Genomic DNA, 22,677 nt, shown 5'->3' on the forward strand with positions numbered 1-22,677 from the left:
GCAGTGCACTCAAGGAAGGCCGTCCAAACACACAGCTTCTTCTGCACATGGGAAACATACAAATACCCCTATGTTAACATCTACATCTGAACATCAAACACATCTGAACATCTACATCTGAACATCAAACACATCTGAACATGTTTTATATCACGTCTCAGTCAGCGTCCTTCTTTTCTTTAAAAAAAGAAAGAAAGCATACGTGCAAACTAAGAAAGAAAGCAAAAGGATCAAAGGTAGGAAAAAGCTTTGAGGCAGATCAAATACGGGATAGATGCCTGTGTGCCTTTACTGGTTGATGTCAAGATCTGCCTGGAGATAAATATGTTTTCCGTCTTTTTTCCTCTTAGAGAATACCTTGATTACTAATCTTCAATTAAAACATAATTTAGACCTCTACTGGTTAGTGACATAAGAGATATAATGATTAAAGTCGGCAGAAGCGAGAGACTAGAAATCTATTCTACCTAGATAGGCCTATTTCAAAAGAAATATGTCTCAATCAATGGATCTCTCAAATGTTTCCCATTCACAGTGAACTATTCATACTTGACAGATTAACGCCTCCTCGTGTATTTACTCTAGGCCAATAATAAAGATTAATCTATTCATCATCTGGATTCAATCCATCCAACTACAATAATCCTTTGTGAGATTTACGAAAGATATAAACAAAAAGTAACACCAATGAAAGTGTAAGAGAAATGCTACGTGCCCCACTTCAAATGTATGCAAAGCACTTGTAAACATGTGGCGGAGACTGGAATTCAATGCAAGTTCATTTTAACAACAGTCAAAATTGCATGCAAATATCTGACCGATAGTTTTGACAATATGCGTCTGATGTTACACTTATGCAAACTAATTAAATGCCCGCAGTATTAAGTAGAGTATGTAGGTGACTTCACGTAAGTTACAAAATAGAAATCCGTATTTTAATATTACATAATATCCTGATGAGTTGCAAAATCAATTCAATCAAATCACTGATAGGTATGTTTAAAATTAATCTTAAAAAAGTAAGGTCACACTTTATATTAGGTGGCCTTAACTACTATGTACTTACATCAACAAATAAGTACAATGTACTTACTGTGTTCAAATTGTATTGCACACACTTTTGGTGATATTGAGTTGGGAGACAGGTAAAGTTATGGACAGGTGTGGTGGTATGGGTAAGTTTAAGGGTAAAGTTAGGGACAGGTGTGGTGGTATGGGTAAGTTTAAGGGTAAAGTTAGGGACAGGTGTGGTGTATGGGTAAGTTTAAGGGTAAAGTTAGGGACAGGTGTGGTGGTATGGGTAAGTTTAAGGGTAAAGTTAGGGACAGGTGTGGTGGTATGGGTAAGTTTAAGGGTAAAGTTAGGGACAGGTGTGGTGTATGGGTAAGTTTAAGGGTAAAGTTAGGGACAGGTGTGGTGGTATGGGTAAGTTTAAGGGTAAAGTTAGGGACAGGTGTGGTGTATGGGTAAGTTTAAGGGTAAAGTTAGGGACAGGTGTGGTGTATGGGTAAGTTTAAGGGTAAAGTTAGGGACAGGTGTGGTGGTATGGGTAAGTTTAAGGGTAAAGTTAGGGACAGGTGTGTTGGTATGGGTAAGTTTAAGGGTAAAGTTAGGGACAGGTGTGTTGGTATGGCTAAGTTTAAGGGTAAAGTTAGGTACAGGTGTGGTGGTATGGGTAAGTTTAAGGGTAAAGTTATGGACAGGTGTGGTGGTATGGGTAAGTTTAAGGGTAAAGTTAGGGACAGGTGTGGTGGTATGGGTAAGTTTAAGGGTAAAGTTAGGGACAGGTGTGGTGGTATGGGTAAGTTTAAGGGTAAAGTTAGGGACAGGTGTGTTGGTATGGGTAAGTTTAAGGGTAGAGTTAGGGACAGGTGTGGTGGTACAGGTAAGTTTAAGGGTAAAGTTAGGGACAGGTGTGTTGGTACGGGTAAGTTTAAGGGTAAAGTTAGGGACAGGTTTGTTGGTATGGGTAAGTTTAAGGGTAAAGTTAGGGACAGGTGTGGTGGTATGGGTAAGTTTAAGGGTAAAGTTAGGGACAGGTGTGTTGGTATGGGTAAGTTTAAGGGTAAAGTTAGTGACAGGTGTGTTGGTATGGGTAAGTTTAAGGGTAAAGTTAGGGACAGGTGTGTTGGTATGGCTAAGTTTAAGGGTAAAGTTAGGGACAGGTGTGGTGGTATGGGTAAGTTTAAGGGTAAAGTTAGGTACAGGTGTGGTGGTATGGGTAAGTTTAAGGGTAAAGTTAGGGACAGGTGTGGTGGTATGGGTAAGTTTACGGGTAAAGTTAGGGACAGGTGTGGTGGTATGGGTAAGTTTAAGGGTAAAGTTAGGGACAGGTGTGTTGGTATGGGTAAGTTTAAGGGTAGAGTTAGGGACAGGTGTGGTGGTACAGGTAAGTTTAAGGGTAAAGTTAGGGACAGGTGTGTTGGTACGGGTAAGTTTAAGGGTAAAGTTAGGGACAGGTGTGTTGGTATGGGTAAGTTTAAGGGTAAAGTTAGGGACAGGTGTGGTGGTATGGGTAAGTTTAAGGGTAAAGTTAGGGACAGGTGTGTTGGTATGGCTAAGTTTAAGGGTAAAGTTAGGGACAGGTGTGGTGGTATGGGTAAGTTTAAGGGTAAAGTTAGGTACAGGTGTGGTGGTATGGGTAAGTTTAAGGGTAAAGTTAGGGACAGGTGTGGTGGTATGGGTAAGTTTAAGGGTAAAGTTAGGGACAGGTGTGGTGGTATGGGTAAGTTTAAGGATAAAGTTAGGTACATGTGTGGTGGTGTGGGTAAGTTTAAGGGTAGAGTTAGGGACAGGTGTGGTGGTATAGGTAAGTTTAAGGGTAAAGTTAGGGACAGGTGTGTTGGTATGGGTCAGTTTAAGGGTAGAGTTAGGGACAGGTGTGGTGGTATGGGTAAGTTTAAGGATAAAGTTAGGTACATGTGTGGTGGTGTGGGTAAGTTTAAGGGTAGGGTTAGGGACAGGTGTGGTGGTATGGGTAAGTTTAAGGGTAAAGTTAGGTACAGGTGTGTTGGTATGGGTCAGTTTAAGGGTAAAGTTAGGGACAGGTGTGTTGGTATGGGTCAGTTTAAGGGTAGAGTTAGGGACAGGTGTGGTGGTATGGGTAAGTTTAAGGGTAAAGTTAGGGACAGGTGTGGTGGTATGGGTCAGTTTAAGGGTAAAGTTAGGTACAGGTGTGGTGGTATGGGTAAGTTTAAGGGTAAAGTTAGGGACAGGTGTGTTGGTATGGGTAAGTTTAAGGGTAGAGTTAGGGACAGGTGTGGTGGTATGGGTAAGTTTAAGGGTAAAGTCAGGGACAGGTGTGGTGGTATGGGTAAGTTTAAGGGTAAAGTTAGGGACAGGTGTGGTGGTATGGGTAAGTTTAAGGGTAAAATTAGGGACAGGTGTGGCGGTATGGGTAAGTTTAAGGGTAAAGTAAGATACAGGTGTGTTGGTATGGGTCAGTTTAAGGGTAAAGTTAGGGACAGGTGTGTTGGTATGGGGAAGTTTAAGGATAAGGTTAGGGACAGATGTGGTGATATGGGTAAGTTTAAGGGTAAAGTTAGGGACAGGTGTGGTGATATGGGTAAGTTTAAGGGTAAAGTTAGGGACAGGTGTGGTGGTATGGGTAAGTTTAAGGGTAAAGTTAGGGACAGGTGTGGTGGTATGGGTAAGTTTAAGGGTAAAGTTAGGGACAGGTGTGGTGATATGGGTAAGTTTAAGGGTAAAGTTAGGGACAGGTGTGGTGATATGGGTAAGTTTAAGGGTAAAGTTAGGGACAGGTGTGGTGGTATGGGTAAGTTTAAGGGTAAAGTTAGGGACAGGTGTGTTGGTATGGGTCAGTTTAAGGGTAAAGTTAGGGACAGGTGTGGTGGTATGGGGAAGTTTAAGGGTAAAGTTAGGGACAGGTGTGGTGGTATAGGTAAGTTTAAGGGTAAAGTTAGGGACAGGTGTGGTGGTATGGGGAAGTTTAAGGATAAGGTTAGGGACATGTGTGGTGGTATAGGTAAGTTTAAGGGTAAAGTTAGGGACAGGTGTGGTGGTATGGGGAAGTTTAAGGATAAGGTTAGGGACAGGTGTGTTGGTATGGGTAAGTTTAAGGGTAAAGTTAGGTACAGGTGTGGTGGTATGGGTAAGTTTAAGGGTAAAGTTAGGTACAGGTGTGGTGGTATGGGTAAGTTTAAGGGTAAAGTTAGGGACAGGTGTGGTGGTATGGGTAAGTTTAAGGGTAAAGTTAGGGACAGGTGTGTTGGTATGGGTAAGTTTAAGGGTAAAGTTAGGGACAGGTGTGGTGGTATGGGTAAGTTTAAGGGTAACGTTAGGGACAGGTGTGGTGGTATGGGTAAGTTTAAGGGTAAAGTTAGGGACAGGTGTGGTGGTATGGGTCAGTTTAAGGGTAGAGTTAGGGACAGGTGTGGTGGTATGGGTAAGTTTAAGGATAAAGTTAGGTACATGTGTGGTGGTGTGGGTAAGTTTAAGGGTAGGGTTAGGGACAGGTGTGGTGGTATGGGTAAGTTTAAGGGTAAAGTTAGGTACAGGTGTGTTGGTATGGGTCAGTTTAAGGGTAAAGTTAGGGACAGGTGTGTTGGTATGGGTCAGTTTAAGGGTAGAGTTAGGGACAGGTGTGGTGGTATGGGTAAGTTTAAGGGTAAAGTTAGGTACAGGTGTGTTGGTATGGGTCAGTTTAAGGGTAAAGTTAGGGACAGGTGGGGTGGTATGGGTAAGTTTAAGGGTAAAGTAAGATACAGGTGTGTTGGTATGGGTCAGTTTAAGGGTAAAGTTAGGGACAGGTGTGTTGGTATGGGGAAGTTTAAGGATAAGGTTAGGGACAGATGTGGTGATATGGGTAAGTTTAAGGGTAAAGTTAGGGACAGGTGTGGTGATATGGGTAAGTTTAAGGGTAAAGTTAGGGACAGGTGTGGTGGTATGGGGAAGTTTAAGGATAAGGTTAGGGACAGGTGTGTTGGTATGGGTAAGTTTAAGGGTAAAGTTAGGTACAGGTGTGGTGGTATGGGTAAGTTTAAGGGTAAAGTTAGGTACAGGTGTGGTGGTATGGGTAAGTTTAAGGGTAAAGTTAGGGACAGGTGTGGTGGTATGGGTAAGTTTAAGGGTAAAGTTAGGGACAGGTGTGGTGGTATGGGGAAGTTTAAGGATAAGGTTAGGGACAGGTGTGGTGGTATGGGTAAGTTTAAGGGTAAAGTTAGGGACAGGTGTGGTGGTATGGGTAAGTTTAAGGGTAAAGTTAGGGACAGGTGTGGTGGTATGGGTAAGTTTAAGGGTAAAGTTAGGGACAGGTGTGTTGGTATGGGTAAGTTTAAGGGTAAAGTTAGGGACAGATGTGGTGGTATGGGTAAGTTTAAGGGTAACGTTAGGGACAGGTGTGGTGGTATGGGTAAGTTTAAGGGTAAAGTTAGGGACAGGTGTGGTGGTGTGGGTAAGTTTAAGGGTAGAGTTAGGGACAGGTGTGGTGGTATAGGTAAGTTTAAGGGTAAAGTTAGGGACAGGTGTGGTGGTATGGGGAAGATTAAGGATAAGGTTAGGGACATGTGTGGTGGTATAGGTAAGTTTAAGGGTAAAGTTAGGGACAGGTGTGGTGGTATGGGGAAGTTTAAGGATAAGGTTAGGGACAGGTGTGGTGGTATGGGTAAGTTTAAGGGTAAAGTTAGGGACAGGTGTGGTGGTATGGGTAAGTTTAAGGGTAAAGTTAGGGACAGGTGTGTTGGTATGGGTAAGTTTAAGGGTAAAGTTAGGGACAGGTGTGGTGGTATGGGTAAGTTTAAGGGTAGAGTTAGGGACAGGTGTGGTGGTAAGAGTAAGTTTAACGGTAAAGTTAGTGACAGGTGTGGTGGTATGGGTAAGTTTAAGGGTAAAGTTAGGGACAGGTGTGGTGGTATGGGTAAGTTTAAGGGTAGAGTTAGGAACAGGTGTGGTGGTAAGAGTAAGTTTAACGGTAAAGTTAGGGACAGGTGTGGTGGTATAGGTAAGTTTAAGGGTAAAGTTAGGGACAGGTGTGGTGGTATAGGTAAGTTTAAGGGTTAGGTGTAAGGGAAGTGTCAACTGTGTAATTATAGATGTAATTACAGAAATTAATTACAGATGTAATGACATGCAGGTATTTTTTGTAATGTAAGAACAATAATGTAAAAATTATGTACACAATAAGTGCATTGTATCAACTGATTAATTCAAATGTTAGTAGGCTACCTAATATAAAGTGGGTCCAAAATGAATACTTCCTTAGTTATTGCTGTCTTTCAATGTGTAATTCGCTATTCATGCATGGGCTAAAATCCATCATGAAGTACTCTCTATCAAATCCACTAACAAATACTATGGAGATTTCTGTCTGAATGCATTGTGCAGGGCCACCACATTTCAATTGTTTATTCGACAAATATCTCTTTTCTGTACTAGTATTGTGTCACTGCATTACACAAAGTGTTTCTGAACACACAAGTACTGCGACAAAAAAATGACTTTATTTTTAAGTACAAAAAACAATAACTTTCTGCCCAAAGCATAAGAAACTGCTCTGACCTTTAGGTTATTTAGTAGCTTTGCACAAAAAATCAGCAAGACAGCAAATGGAGAAAGCAAAAAGCAAGGGTTTTTTTAAGTTCAACTTGATAGCATCTTAAAAACACAGGTCTGAAAAAACAAAAACAAAAAAAACGAGATGAGATTTAACTAGAAAGGACCAGCTATTAACAAAAGAGTGAACAACCCCTTATACTTCAAAGCTTTATTCCGCGAATTATCAATGTCAAACGTGCTTGAACGTTGAGGTGAGACCAGAACATTTTCATGTAAAGCCGGAATGAAACTTGATGTAGACCCTTAATTTACATGCTGATCACAGAAGTATGGGGTGGGGCGCATTACTCACACACTCACCTATGTGTCGTCGGTTGACCATCTAACCATCATAATCACTCGCTACTGAGAGAATCACAACATATCAAAACAAGAAGAGCCTAGGCAATACTTCCACTGAGGTCAGTCCAGCTATTTCACTTTCATTTATTAATGTCCATGATATACTATCTTCATGCTTCCCGGATTGTTTACCCTCCAGAATGGCCAAGGAGTGGACACTTCTGGTGCTCTGTGGCCTTCTGGGGTCTGGACTCAGCCAGAATCCATCATGGTTTGAGAACATCACAACAAATATTTTCAAATCCCCTGGAGATATTCTGATAGGGGGACTTTTCCCCATTAACGAACTCACCAGTGTATTGAGCCAACGGGTGAAGCCTGACGATCTTGAGTGCAACAGGTAAAGTCTTTGAGGAAGCCATATTGACAAGCTTTACTCCCTGAAATCACCTTTAATCCTTCTGTTTTGGCAGTATAAGCACATTTGGTCTGTCTCTCTCACTGGTGATGAAGTTCTCTGTGGATGAGATTAACACTATAGAGGATCTTCTACCTGGAATCACGCTAGGATTTGAGACTTATGACACCTGCTCTCAACCAGCCGTAGTCATGAAGCCCGTCCTCCAGTTTCTCACAAAGGAATCAACAGGGGAGCTGGACATTAACTGTAACTACAGCAACTACAAGACTCGTGTTATGGCTATCGTAGGCCCAAACAGCTCTGAGTTGGTCCCAGTCATTGGCAAGCTGATTGGGTTTTTTCTAATGCCACTGGTGAGTAACATACAATTTCATAAAATTGAGGTTCAAACGGAAAGGAAGTCAAATGCTACAGAAAAACCTTACCATATACCATGTTTACTTTTACCTAATATATTGTAGGAGTTGTTTTTGTAAGCAGAATACTTTAAAAATATTAACTTAACTTAATCTGGGATGCTCTTCCTGTTTCTGAATTTATCTCTAATTGCCCAATTAGATAAGCTATGGTGCCACCAGCGACATGTTCAGTGACAAAGAAACCTTCCCGTCCTTCATGCGCACAGTTCAAAGTGATCGCTGGCAGGTCATGGCCATGGTGCAGCTTCTGAAAGAGTTTGGGTGGAACTGGGTGTCAGTAGTAGGTAGTGATGATGAATACGGACAGAAAGGTCAGCAGCAGTTTTCCAGCATGGCCAATGAGGCGTCCATCTGTGTGGCATATCAGGGTTTGATTCCTGTATACAGTGATCCAGAGCCAATGATAAAAGAGATTCTCAATCGTATTGTGGACACCAAAGTGGGAGTGGTGGTGGTCTTTTCTCTACCCAAGCCAGCCAGAGACTTCTTCATAGAGGTAATAAAACTATTTGCGACTTTAAATGGGCCATATTTTGAAAAAAATATTTGATGTACTTTTACAGGAGTTTGCAATACTATACTGTAGATTCAGAATTGTAAACTTTCTGGCCAGGGTTAGAGTTAGGGTATGTTAACTAGGGTTGGGTACCGAACTCGGTACTTTTAAGGGCATCGACGTCGGTACTACCGAGTACTAGGGATGCACCGATGTATCGCCGCCGATATTTATCGGCCGTTTTTTTATCAATTTACAACCATCGGCTATATCATGAGAAAGGCCGATATAACAAACGGTCTATTAATGAACTGCGAGAAGGCACTGAACTGTGTAATGTCTGCTGCATAATCCAAGATTATATCTAATATTCCTGCTGTCTGTGTTTTAATGTTTATCAAACAACAAAAGACCAACAAACAAAAAAATAAATTGGTCTCTTGACTAAACTTTAAGTTTCTTTCAGACAAATAAAATTGGAGTTATATTACAAAAGTCCTGGCTAATCTAAGCATTAGAATTGGATTAATAGTTGTTCTGTTTTTGAAGTCCATAAAAAGTGCATCTGTCCGTCAAATAACTGCTCCACGCGGCTCTGGGGTGTTAATAAAGGCCTTCTGAAGCGAATCAACGCGTTTGTGTAAGAAAAATATCCATATTTAAAACTTTATTAAGTAAACTTTTGGCCGACCGCCTTCTGTGGAAAAGTGTTGAATGTTGAAAGTGAAACTCAAGATGTGTTCGTGACGTCATGACGAGCGGACCTGAGCGTTAGTCTTTCCATCGGCTGGGGAACTTTCAACTATTTTTCCATAAATTGAACAGGGAAGGCGGTCGGCCGAAAGTTTACTTGATAAAGTTTTAAATATGGATATTTTTCTTACACAAACGCGTCGATTCGCTTCAGAAGGCCTTTATTAACACCCCAGAGCCGCGTGGAGCAGTTATATGATGGACAGATGCACTTTTTATGGACTTCAAAAACAGAGCAACTATAAATCCAATTCTAATGCTTGGATTAGCCTGGACTTTTGTAATATAACTCAGATTTTATCCGTCTGAAAGAAGAATGTCATACACACCTAGAAGGAGTAAATTATGGGCTAATTTTCATTTTTGGGTGAACTATCCCTTTAAGGTTGAACCACTGGGGTCACATGGACTATTTTAACGATGTCTTTACTCCCTTTCTGTTACTTGGGAAATTACGTTGTAGTCTATGGAGGGGTGGGAGCTCTCGGATTTAATCAAAAATATCTTAATTTGTTTTCCGAAGATGGAATGAAGGTCTTACAGGTTTGGAACGTCATGAGGGTGAGGAGGAATTACTACACCTTTAAAGTAAAAGAAAAAGAAATGGTCACAAAATTAAATTATGAAACTAGGAAATAGGTGGGCTTCAGGGAAAAATGTGAATATGTAATTCTTGTTCTCTTTATCATTCACTTCTTTGTATTCTTAACAAGTCTACAGGTTTTGGTCATTCTAAATGTTCTTGTCATCACTACCTGACCAGGTAATCAAACGAAACATAACAGCTGTTTGGGTGGCAAGCACAGCATGGTCTCTGAATGATGGTGTATCCACCCTGCCTGGCATCAATTCAATAGGCACAGTGCTGGCGTTTGCAGACATCACCAAACCTCTTAATCTATTCACTCCCTATATCCGGGAGCTCTTCAAAAAAATGGAGGTGACTCCAATCCCCCAGCAGCCGAACACAGAAATCTCCCCTCTGGACAACCCTTGCCCCGGCTGCAGCTTCCTAAGCCAAGCCAACGTGAGCATGGTAGAGGTAAAACTTGTGGAGCGGTCAGCTTTCAGTGTGTATACTGCCATCTACTGTGTTGCATACGCGCTGCATGACTTGCTTGGATGCAATGCCACCCGATGTGCTCTAAATCCCAAGACTGACAACGTCTATCCATGGCAGGTAATCACACACAAGCATTTCCTTCTGTGAATCTGCTTGTTTAGCTAACAAGAGTGTACTAGAACACTAATAGTATATGATCTTTCCTACAGCTGTTACGGAAACTCCAAAAAGTTTCTTTGGATCTAGAGGGAGTCAATTTTAAGTTCGATAAAGAGGGTAATCCAAACTTCGGCTACGAAGTTATGCAATGGATCTTAAATGACACCGTTGTGAGCTTTGACGGAATTGGATACTTTTATCAGAACCTCACAATTGAAAAAGAAGACATAAAATGGCACACGAAAAACAAAAAGGTACGATTGGGACAAATGCTTCATATCACTTGTTTTACAGCCAGCCGAAAGTAGACACATTTTCTCATAATCATAAAAAGCTTTTAATTTAAAGGCTTAAATGCTTACAATTAGTTCTGTAGATTAATAATATAATGCTTATATATGAATTTTTTTCAAATGTTGTTATTTTAAAGGAACACGTCGACTTTTAGGGACTTTAGCTTATTCACTGTATCCCCCAGAGTTAGATAAGTGCATACACACCATTCTCATTCCCATTCTCTCGTTCCTGTGTAAAAATCAAGAAACGTTGTGTAAATGAGAGTAGGGGAGAGCGGATCACAACCTAACGCTTTTTGACTTTCTCAGTTTGTGTAAATCCACTTGGGGTTCAGAGTATTTATTTTTTCCCACATTAATTGCACACATGTCAAGTACAATTATGTGGTTTTGTTTCATTAATACAGTGTTTACTTTTTTCTTGATTTACCCCGAAAGAATGGAAGTGAAATGTGACAACATGCCCCATAGTACATTGTAACATGACCAAATAACATCTTAACATGTCATCTGATATAATCAAAAAAATATCCAAGACAAACTAAAATATTTTGTCAACAAAATACAACTATTACATTTTTAAAATAAAATAATGCCATTTTTTAATCATTAAAAATATAAGCATTTTTGAGTTTGACAACAAACACGTTGCTAAATACAGCTATACAGCATAGTTCAAAACATAATAATAATTAATAATATCTGAACATTAACTCTCATTATTCAGCCTTTTCTCGTGGTTTCTCAAAATAATTCATAAAAGTATAGAATATAATGGCATATTTCTAAATGGGCTGATTGTAACTCAGTGTTAACACACACCCCATCTGCTCAACTGGGATGTAACCCGCGGCTCGTGTCTTCTGCTGTTAGATCAGCATTAAAGAACATCTCAACTGTTAAATAACAGATATAAGATTAAAATAATATCGGATTTGTCTTATTTTAAATAAACACAAAAAACACAGATGAAAACTAAACTTAAGTAAAAATTGACTTTTGCTATGGTTCAATAAATGTTCAGTAATATCTTCCAGAGATTTTATAATTTTGGTGTTATTTCTTTCTCTAAATAATGTTGATGTGGCAACTAGTAAATACACTGAGTTTCATCATCCTGGCATGTGTGGAAAGGGTTAAAATATGCGTGTTACAACTAACCCCGCGTTAGGTTTTGCCCCGCGCTCCCCTATAGTTCCTAGTCATATTGGTCTAGAAAATCGCAACTTTTCGTTTTCTGTCGGTCTTAGTGACTATAGACATCACAACATGTAAATAGGAAAATATTGGTGTTATTTTGTCACTTATTGAGCAGTAGGCTAGCTGGAGCCGTTTACCACCAGTCTTTGTGCTAAGCTAGGCTAGATGGAGCTGTTTACCTCCAGTCTTTGTGCTAAGCTAGGCTAGCTGGAGCCGTTTACCTCCAGTCTTTGTGCTAAGCTAGGCTAGCTGGAGCCGTTTACCTCCAGTCTTTGTGCTAAGCTAGGCTAGCTGGAGCCGTTTACCACCAGTCTTTGTGCTAAGCTAAGCTAGCGGTAGGTGCGTCAGACAGAGTTATGGCACGGAGAGGAAAATGGTATGTATGGACTTATCTAACACGTGTCCTAACTACACGCGACACGATAAGATTCCAGCGACAAGCAACTTGTCTGTCCACACCAGAGGCGACGCGACTACGAGATGCAACAAATCAATCAAAAACCACAGCCAATCAGAACAGCGTGTGGGCGTAAGTTAGTAAGACAAAGCTGGGAGCACTAAATGATATTCAAAGTCACATTACACGTTTTTAACATTAAAGGGTTAGTTCACCCAAAAATGAAAATTCTGTCATTAATTCCTCACCCTCATGTCGTTCGACACCCGTCAGACCTCCGTTCATATTCGGAACACAAATGAAGATATTTTAGTTGGAAGCTGATGGCTCTGAAAGGCTTCAGATAGGCCTCCATTGGCATTCAGTACATTTAAACTCCCAAAACCCATAAAAGGCACTTAAAACGTTGTTACAAAGTCCATCTCACCACAGTGGCTCTACAATAATTTTACGATGCGATGACAATAGTTTTTGTGGGCAAAAAAAAATCTAAATAACACCTTTATCCAACTTGTTCTTGTCTTCCGTGTGTGCCTCCACGACGCATGCGCGAGAATATGACGCAGATCCGGCGTTCGGGAATCCATGAAATGCACACTTTAGCCCCATTTTGAGCACTACACGAGACCTAAAGCACAATGAATGTAGAATTCAACAGCTTAGACACGCGTATCTTCCTCTGCTTGTAAACAAATCGCTTCTGGGTCATGTGTCCGAACGCCGGATCTGCGTCATATTCTCACGCATGCGTCGTGGAGGCACACACGGAAGACAATAACAAGCTGGATAAAGGTGTTATTTTGATTTTTTTTTGCGCACAAAAACTATTGTTGTCGCATCGTAAAATTATTGTAGAGCCACTGTGGTGAGATGGACTTTGTAGCAACGTTTTAAGTGGCTTTTATGGGTCTTGTGAGTGTAAATGTACTGAATGCCAATGGAGGCCTATCTGAAGCCTTTCTCAGCATCAGCTTTACACTACAATATCTTCATTTGTTTTCCGAATATGAATGGAGGTCTTACGGGTGTCGAACGACATGAGGGTGAGTAATTAATGACAGAATTTTCATTTTTGGGTGAACTAACCCTTTAAATAAAGCACATACACATTACCTGAGATTATGTTTTATGTTGTTGTTGTTCCAGCCACGACGTGGCAGAAATAGAAACCGTTTCTAAAATAGATTCGTCGCGTGTCGTTGTCGCAGCTGTTTCAATACAAAAACTCCAATTAACATGGAAAAGACGCCTTTTATCGCGTGTCGCGGCGTCGCGTTGCATGTAGTTAGGACACGGTGTAACTCTGGGGGATATGGTGAATAAGCTAAAGTCCCAAAAAGTCGGCGTGTTCCTTTAACAATTATTCGAAAATATGTAAAATTGTAATAATAGAGAATGAGTTGCTGTGTTCAAACTTGTGACTGATTCTAGTGGACATCACAGAGCCTGCGCCTCTTGACCATTGGTCTCTGTAACAGGTGCCACTGTCCACTTGCTCCTCAGACTGTGGGATAGGACAAGTGCGCAGAGTTAAAGGCTTCCACTCCTGCTGTTTCGACTGCATTGACTGCAAGGAGGGAACCTACCTAAACAGCACAGGTGCGCAATTACTAGGGTCTGAAACAGGGTCGTCTTTTTTATGATCTGAGAAACAGACATTCATCAAAACAATAACATCCCATATTTAGCCTAATATAACGGAAAAGGTTTTATATTAAAGGAACACTCCACTTTTTTTTAAAATAGGCTCATTTTACAAGTCCCCTAGAGTTAAATAGTTGAGTTTTACCGTTTTTGAATCCATTCAGCCGATCTTTGTATCTGGCGGTTGCACTTTTAGCATAGCTTAGCATACATCATTGATTCTGATCAGTACATTAGCATCTCATTCAAAAAATGACCAAAGACACTTTCAATATTTTTTATACGGCCGCGAAGATCCGCGACTATTACGCAGGAATGAGAAAGTAGTTCCTAGCCATATAGGTGTAGAAAATCGCAACTTTTAATTTTCAGTTTGTCTTAGCACACGATGTAGAAGAGTCAAGTTTTAAATAGGAAAAATATTGAAAGTGTCTTTGGTCATTTTTTGAATGAGATGCTAATGGACTGATTAGAATCAACGATGTATGCTAAGCTATGCTAAAAGTGCTACCGCCAGATACAAAGATCGGCTGAATGGATTCAAAAATGGTAAAACTCAACTATTTAACTCCAGGGGACTTGTAAAATGAGCCTATTTTCAAAAAAAGTGGAGTGTTCCTTTAAAACAACACCAAGACACAAAAATAAAAATGTTCTGATCATAGGCGGAGGGTGAAACAATACCATGAGGATATGTGCTTCACCTTTAAAAAATTTTTTTGATTTCTTTGAAATAGTTTCAAGTTACGTGTCACCGCCATAGATTGTAATAAATATGGGCGTAGTGTCCGCGACGTCACTCATAGGATTCTGATGAGCCGTTCTGAAGCGTAAAGTAGGGTCGAGCTGGCCGTCGCCATCTTGGCAGCGCGTCATCCCGGATAACAGAAAATGGTGGGACGTGGGCGGAGCTGAGGGGACGACTAACAGACAGCAGACAAACGGCAATCCACCTGTCACTCAAAGTGGCCACGCCCTTAATCATGCAGAACTTTAAAGCAGCACTAGGTAACTTTTCAACCTTTATAATATATTTTCAAGACTCTTGTGATGATACATCGACTTACAATAGGTTGAATGACACGTCTGCCATAGCCTGACGGGGTCTGTATCGTTTTTAATCGTACTTTTAAACTTCGGGTTTCGGGTAGTAACCCGAGAACAAAACAAACTACAAAATTCGACTGCTTTACGGCATATACGTCACTTCCACCACCACCCCCACTTCCTTAAATTCAGACGTGCGAGCCCAACTATCGTTTGTTTGCCGGATGTTATAGTCATGGCAGAAAAATAAGAAAGCAAAGGTTTTGTCGGAGGAAAGCAAAAAGAGGAAAGGAGAAAGTGATGGGATTAAAGACAGGACGAGGATCAACATTGGCCAGCGTTTGCTCGTTGGCGTGAGCTGAAGGAGGAGGGGCTACATTCTTGCAAGTAAATACATAAGACGTACAAAATCATATTTTAGGATACCTAACATGTCTGTGATATTTGTTTATTTGTCTTGCCTCAAGCTATAATGCAAATCGATTTTTCAAATTTGCAGATTCATCTATGGTAGCTTGATATTATAATATTGACGATATATGGTTATTACCTACCACTCAAACATTGAATTGAAGTATCATATAGATTCCGTAAAACGGGAACCAATAGACTAGGCTACTATAATGACGCTGGCTTGTAAACGTGAGCATCGCAATCATTTGGCGTTTGAAAAAAAAATAAAACCCATGAAATGATATTCATATGACATGCTGAAACATGTGCCACTGTACCTGGGATGAAGACATTTCACACGCGACGCAAGCAGAACTCCTGTAGTGTTCAGGGCTATCATAGTTGTCTTGTCATGTCAACAAATGCACGTGCGATGCATCCACTGATGTAGAATGACAGTTTACGATAGTAGTAGAGGACAATACTGTTTCCCAACTGTAGGGGGACCCCGAGAGCAAAACCTAGTGCTGGTTTAAGGCTTTATATAATGTAAACGAATGAGTTATAAAAACATTCACCCCCCTCACAGTCATCATGAAGGGCAAAATTAGATATATGGACCAAAACCACAATTTATGCCAGACTGTAAACATGTTTTTTTTTCCGCTGTAAAGTTGGGCATTTTAACATGGAGCTCTATAGCCGCGTTTCCACCGCATGAACTTGGGACTTTTGGGTTGGTACTCGATGTGTTTTGACTGCAGGTCTAAATGACGTTCCGGGTAAATTTTTCCCCCTCAAAATGGCCCTGCTTGTGAGCAAGTACTTTTTCAAAGTTCAGGAACTTTCAGGGGTGGGACTTGGGCGCTGAACATGCTGATTGGTCGAGTTCACGCAGCATTTTGATTGGTCGACTCGACGCAGCATTTTATTTCAACCACTATTTTTACAAGTCACGGACGCGGTGCGTGCAGTAAGAGTTGATTGCTATTCGAATCAACAATGGAGTTTAAAAAATATGACCGATGGGCCGAGGACGAGGTTCAGGCTTTATTAAATTTATTTGCAATGGACGAAATCCAGTGGGAATAGTAGAGTAGCGCTCAGTGCTATGTCACCGGACTAATCTTCCCGGTACTTTAGACCGCGATGGAAACGCAGACAGCAGCAGGTCTGGGGGAAAAAGAGTTCCAGGGAAAAAAGTTACTTGGACAAATTGTTCCGGGTAATTTCAGTGGAAAAGGGGCTAATGAGATTCTGCTCCCTTCTGGAGCCTGTCTCTTGTGGCCAGTCGCTGAATTGCAGTTTAAGTCACTACCATATTGACTTCAAGAGAAACTGCAAGAGGTTGCCACTTGGTCACCACACAACACCAAACCATCCCAGCATAAACAATAAATTAGCTCATTCCTTATTAAAGAGTCTATACAGTCACAAATCACTGTTAATTTTAACAGAAAAGCAAAAAAAACTGATGTACAATGAATCTCTTACATAATTGTTTATTATAGCGAGAGGATTTGCGAGCGTGTAAATCCGTTTGAGTTCACCAATATTCTTTTATTACGGAGAAAACTGATCATATGGAAGCTTGTTCCCACCACGGAATAAAAAATATAAAAGATAATTGTGACTTTTTATCTCACAATTCTGACATTTTCTCACAATTGCAAGTTTACATCTCGCAATTCTGACTTTTCCCCCTCGCAATTGAGTGTGAAATCCAATTCTGAGGAAAAATACATCTTTTTTTTTGCTCTGAATTGCGAGTTTATCTCACAATTCTGACTTTATAAAATGCATTTGCGACTATATCACGCAAATTTTGACTTTATAGCTTGCAATTGTGAGTTTATATCACGCAATTCTGAGAAACAAAGTCAGAATTGTGAGATAAAAAGCTTTATTCAGTGGTGGAAACAAGCTTTCAGAGTAGCAGCATCAGGCAACTGAATGAGAAAATTGGACACTATAAATCCATGGCCAGGGGAAGGTAAGCCTTGCCCAGCCTTACACACGCTCTGACTAATTTCTGATTAATATTGCTGAACATAATGCGTTATTTAAAGTTAAACTTGGCAAAGGTGGAATAATTGCATAATGTTATTATTACGAGATTATTAGTGCAATTTTAAATATCCTACATAAAGTATACAAATTATACAATTAAACTAAATATGATTCCCTAAATGCATTTTTGCCCCAAGCCTGTACACCAACCAACAATCGTAATAGGGATTAATATTAATATTTGCTCTGAACACTTTATCTAACATGCCTATAGTGAATAGAAAATGCATGCATTTATGAGCTCTTTGACATTTGATGTTGACTGACCTTAATCTGCCTCCTCTTTTGCTCGGAAGACGACATCCAGTGTAGATCATGTCCCACTGGCCAGTGGTCCACCCTACGAAGCACAAGCTGTGTCTATCCCATCTATACTTACCTGTACTGGAGCAGCTTTGAGTCAGTCGGACTCATCCTGGCTGGACTTTTGGTGCTAGCATCACATGTATTGGTAGGGGCTCTATTTTTCAAGCACAGAGGAACTCCACTGGTGAAAACTGCAGGTGGACCGTTGAGTGGCCTTACCCTGTTGAGCCTAGCGGGAGAATGCATTAGCCTGTTGCTGTTCCTGGGTCAGCCGGGAGATGTCGTTTGCCGTCTGCAGCAGCCACTAAATGCCATTTTACCCACTGTGGCCCTCTCGGTGATTCTGACCGTTTCCCTCCAGGTGATCTTTAAAAAGAAGAAAATGCATCAATGCATATTTAAAAGCCATTTTAATTTGATAAATGTAAAAAGTAATGTAATCAAATTGAATTGCAATATTGATACCCTCTGGGGTTCTTCATTTATGGGTCAAAAATGACCCGGAGGGCGGGATTAAGATAAAAAAGATTAGAGTAAAATCAATGAAATATATTTTTGCTCAATAATATTTTTTCTTTTCTTTTTTGGTGTTTTGAGATAATTTAGTGATTTATAATTAATATTTATGCAATAATCATGACCCATTTTTCCCATTAAATATAATAAAAAATGTATATCTATATATATACATATATTTTTTTTAGCTGTATTTCATTTTAGAGTCAAGCCTAGGCCTCATGAAAGCAATTTTTTTAATGAGATCAGTGCCATCCGGTGGACACATTGAGCATTTTAATCATGCAATAACCACTACTGTATAGTGGATCTTGCGTTTTATAAAAAAAACATTTCAAAATCGTAGCTTCATTGGAATGGTCCGAAACTTGGTGACTTTATTGTTACTTGGTATATGAACACCCAAAAAAATTGGGGCTAGGATTTGAAAAAGTGGTCATAAAAAAAAATAGAGAGCAAAAAAAATAGAGTTCAACAGTGAAGGGGTGAATCTCTAAAACATCAAGAGTGCAAAACAGACAAAAAAACTCACACACACACTTATACACACAAAAGCGTACGCACACACAAATGAATGCGTTCCATTCCAAAAGCTAATTGTGTGTGTGTGTGTGTGTGTGAGTTTTTTTGTCTGTTTTGCACTCTTGATGTTTTAGAGATTCACCTCTTCACTGTTGAGTCCTTTTTTTCTGCATCCTGGCTGATTTGTAGATTGTATGCACAAAAACTCTGTATTTTCATAGTTTTGCCAATTTCCCATTCATTTCCTATGGGGGTCATTTTTGACCCGAAGGTCCTGAGTGTGACTATTTTTTTTTATGACCACTTGGACTTTTCAAATCCTGGCCCCAATTTTTTTGGGTGTTCATACACCAAGAACCAATAAAGTCACCAAGTTTCGGACCATTCCGATGAAGCGACGATTTTTAAAAAAAATATTTTTTTTAAATTTGGGTCAGAAATGACCGAAGAGCCCCAGGGGGTTAAATGTACTTGTGCACAGTAAACAATTGGGGTAATGTGATGGGTCGCCACTTGAGGTTCAGTGTAAAGTCCTGAAATAAGAACCACTGTATTAAAGCAATATAAATAAAACAATTTACTGCCATTTTTTACTTACCAGATTGTGTGCATCACAGAGTTCCCTGAAAAGTCTCCCGATCACCTGGAGCACCTGCAAGGTCGAGTAGGCTGGTCTGTGGTTCTGGGATGTTGCGGGCTCCAAGCCGGACTGTGCGGATGGTTCGCCAATGAAGGTCCATCCCTGACCCAATACGTGGCCAGTCTGGAGGTGAACTATGTGAAAACGTTTCTGCGTTGCCCAGTGGAGCCCATGTTAAACTTCGGCTTGATGCTCGGTTTCAATGTTCTCCTGGCTCTGATTTCATTCATGTCCACCTTCATGGCTCTAAAGCCACCTGGACAGTACAACCTGGCCAGAGATATCACCATCTCCACCTTGTGTTACTGTGTCAGCTGGGTGATGTTCATCCCCATCTACACAAGTCTAAATGATAAAGATAAGTCTATTGCTCAAATAGGAGTCAGTTTAATGAGTAACATGGGGCTAATGGCGGCCTATTTCTTCCCTAAATGCCACCTACTGGTCAAACAACCTGAACTCAACACAGATGATCATTTTCGTACATTTTTAGAAGGGGTTCCACCACCACCACCACCTGAAGAAGAAGAAACAAACACCACAACAAACACCACCTGAAACAATTGCTAAATTATGAATATTGTTATTATTAGGCTCTATGGTATACCTCATTGCGATTGGTCAAATATTTTCGTATAATGATCCCTTTCTTTCTTAGTTCTCACATCCCTTCGATGTCTATCAATATTTTAATTTATCTGGTAAGCAGAACTCCTATTATAATAATAGCATTATGTTATAGAATATGTTTATATATATATATATACAGTTGTAAGAAAAAAGTAAATGAACCGCTTGCAGAATCTGTGAAAATGTGAATAATTTTAAGAGGGATCATACAAAATGCTTGTTATTTTTTATTTAGTGCTGTCCTGAATAAGATATTTTAAATAGATTTTGTTTACATATAGTCCACAAGACAAAAAAATACATGAATTTATTAAAATAACCCCGTTCAAAAGTTTATGAACCATTGATTCTCAATACTGTGTGTCGTCCCCTGATGATCCACAGCGTTTTTTTTGTCTTGTGATGGTTGTTCTTGAGTTTCTTGTTTGTCCTGAGCCGTTAAACTGTCCAATGTTCTTCAGAAAAATCCTCCAGGTCCTGCACATTCTTCAGTTTTCCAGCCTCTCCAGCAATGACTGTATGATTTTAAGATCCATCTTTTCACACTAAAGACGATTGAGGGACTCAAACACAACAATTAAAAAAGGTTGAAACATTCACTGATGCTCCAGAAGGAAACACGACGCATTAAAACTTTTGAATTTGAAGATCAAGGTCAATTGTGCTTAATTTGTCTTCCAGGAAACATGTAAGCATTTTCTGTTGCTTCCAAAGGGCAGTACTAAACAAACTGTTTTATATAATTAAACAAAATAAGAAAAAATTGGACATCTTCATCCTGTGCAAAAGTTTTCACCCCCAGCTTTCGTACAGTTCAATCATACAGTCCCTGCTGGAAAGGGTTCAAATATGCAAAAGATGCTGGAACCCTTTTTTTCTGAAGAATATTGGTCAGTTTAATGGCTCAGGACAAACAAGAGACTCATGAACAACCATCACAAGACAAAAACACAGCCGTGGATCATCAGGGGACGACTCTTTTCACAGACTGTGATGACGGACGCGTTTTAACGGTCATTAATATCGTAAATCCTGCACCGTTTTTTTGTATTTTCTTTTTTTTTTTAATATATATATATGTACATTTATACCACTAATACTTTGTATTTTAATACTTTTGCATTAAATTACAAAAAAACAAGTTACCAGTGCTGTGAGGGTGTTTCTAATACAGCGTCTGACTATGGGAGTGATGAAAAAATGACATCTTTCTCTCTTTTCACTGCCGTTATCAATCTCACTCTATTTTTTTCCTCTTTTTGAAAGTTGTGAAATCACTATTGTGGCATTTTTATTTTGCTATTTGAGCAAATGGGCACGTAAAAAAATATTTAATGTATTCTCTTATTCACAGCTATAATATTTAACCCAACTATGACAACTTCCGCTCTGAGAAACCCGGAAATGTGAAAAGGGTCAATTAAGAATCAATGGTTCATAAACTTTTGAACTGGTCATTTTAATACATTATTTTGTCTTGTGTATAGGGGAGCGCAGGGCAAAACCTAACGCAGGGTTAGTTGTAACACACATGTTTTAACCCTTTCCACACATGCCAGAATGAAGAAACTCAGTGTATTTACTAGTTGCCATTTCAACATTATTTAGAGGAAAAATTGCGCCAAAACTAAAAAATCTCTGGAAGATTTCACTGAACATGTATTTAACCATAGCGAAAGTACATTTCTTACTTAAGTTTAGTTTTCATCTCTGTTTCTGAGTTTATTTAAAATAAGACAAATCCAATATTATTGTAATCTTATATCTGTTATTTAACAGTTGAGATGTTCTTTAACACTGCGTTACAATCAGCCCCTATTAGAAATATGCCATTATATTCGATACTTTTATGAATTCTTTTGAGAAATCGTGAGAAAAGGGTGAATAATGACTAAGAGTTAATGTTCAGAAATTATTTATTATTATTATGTTTTTAACTATGCTGTATAGCTGTATTTAGCGATGTGTTTGTTGTCAAACTCAAAAATGAGTATATTTTAATGATTAAAAATGCCATTATTTTATTTTAAAAAGTTAATAATTGTATTTTGTTGACAAAATATTTTAGTTTGTCTTGGATATTTTTTTGATTATATCAGAGAACATTTTAAGCTGTTATTTGGTCATGTTTGGTCCACCTATGGGGCATGTTGTCACATTTCACTTCCATTCTTTCAGGGTAAATCAAGAAAAAAGTAAACACTGTATTAATGAAACAAAACCACATAATTGTACTAGACAAGTGTGCAATTAATGTGGGAAACATTAAATACTCTGAACCCCAAGTGGATTTACACAAACTGAGAAAGTCAAAAAGCGTTAGGTTGTGCCCCGCTCTCCCCTATATGTAAACATTTTTAATGTAAAATATCTTTAATGTAAAATATAGGACAGCACTAAATAAAAAAATCTCTCTTATTTTGTTAAAATAATTTTCACAGATTCTGCAAGTGGTTCACATACAACTATATATATATATATATATATATATATATATATATATATATATATATATATATATATATATATATATATATATAAATATATATATATATATATATATATATATATATATATATATATATATATATATATATATATATATATATATATATATATATATATATATATATATATATATATATATATATATATATATATTAGTAGGCCTGTTTTAAATATATAATACTGGACATTCAATTTTGCAATTCAATGACTTGTAATTGTAATTGACAAATAATTTTCAGATAGTTTAGATTATTTGTGAATTCTTGTATGACTACTGATACAAATATTTATTTTAAATAAAATTAAAAAATGAATCTGAAAGTCTCTTTCTTTCACTGGGCT

The 22,677-nt window shown here is 39.0% G+C and overlaps 1 protein-coding gene across 1 annotated transcript; it reads left to right on the top strand.

Annotated features, from left to right (window-relative positions):
* Nucleotides 1-5,577: 5,577 nt before the first annotated feature.
* tas1r3 (taste receptor, type 1, member 3) lies at nucleotides 5,578-19,755 on the top strand (the record flags this gene model as incomplete). The annotated part of the gene is made up of 9 exons (XM_079845376.1): nucleotides 5,578-5,609; nucleotides 6,980-7,255; nucleotides 7,329-7,629; nucleotides 7,835-8,191; nucleotides 9,708-10,124; nucleotides 10,217-10,420; nucleotides 13,538-13,658; nucleotides 17,510-17,880; nucleotides 19,159-19,755. 9 exons carry the CDS (start codon nucleotides 5,578-5,580, stop codon nucleotides 19,753-19,755), a joined length of 2,676 nt encoding a protein of 891 aa, XP_079701502.1.
* Between the last annotated feature and the right edge of the window lie 2,922 nt (nucleotides 19,756-22,677).

This window comes from Gobio gobio, assembly GCF_949357685.1.
Source record: "Gobio gobio genome assembly, chromosome: 19".
Lineage (NCBI taxonomy): Eukaryota > Metazoa > Chordata > Actinopteri > Cypriniformes > Gobionidae > Gobio > Gobio gobio.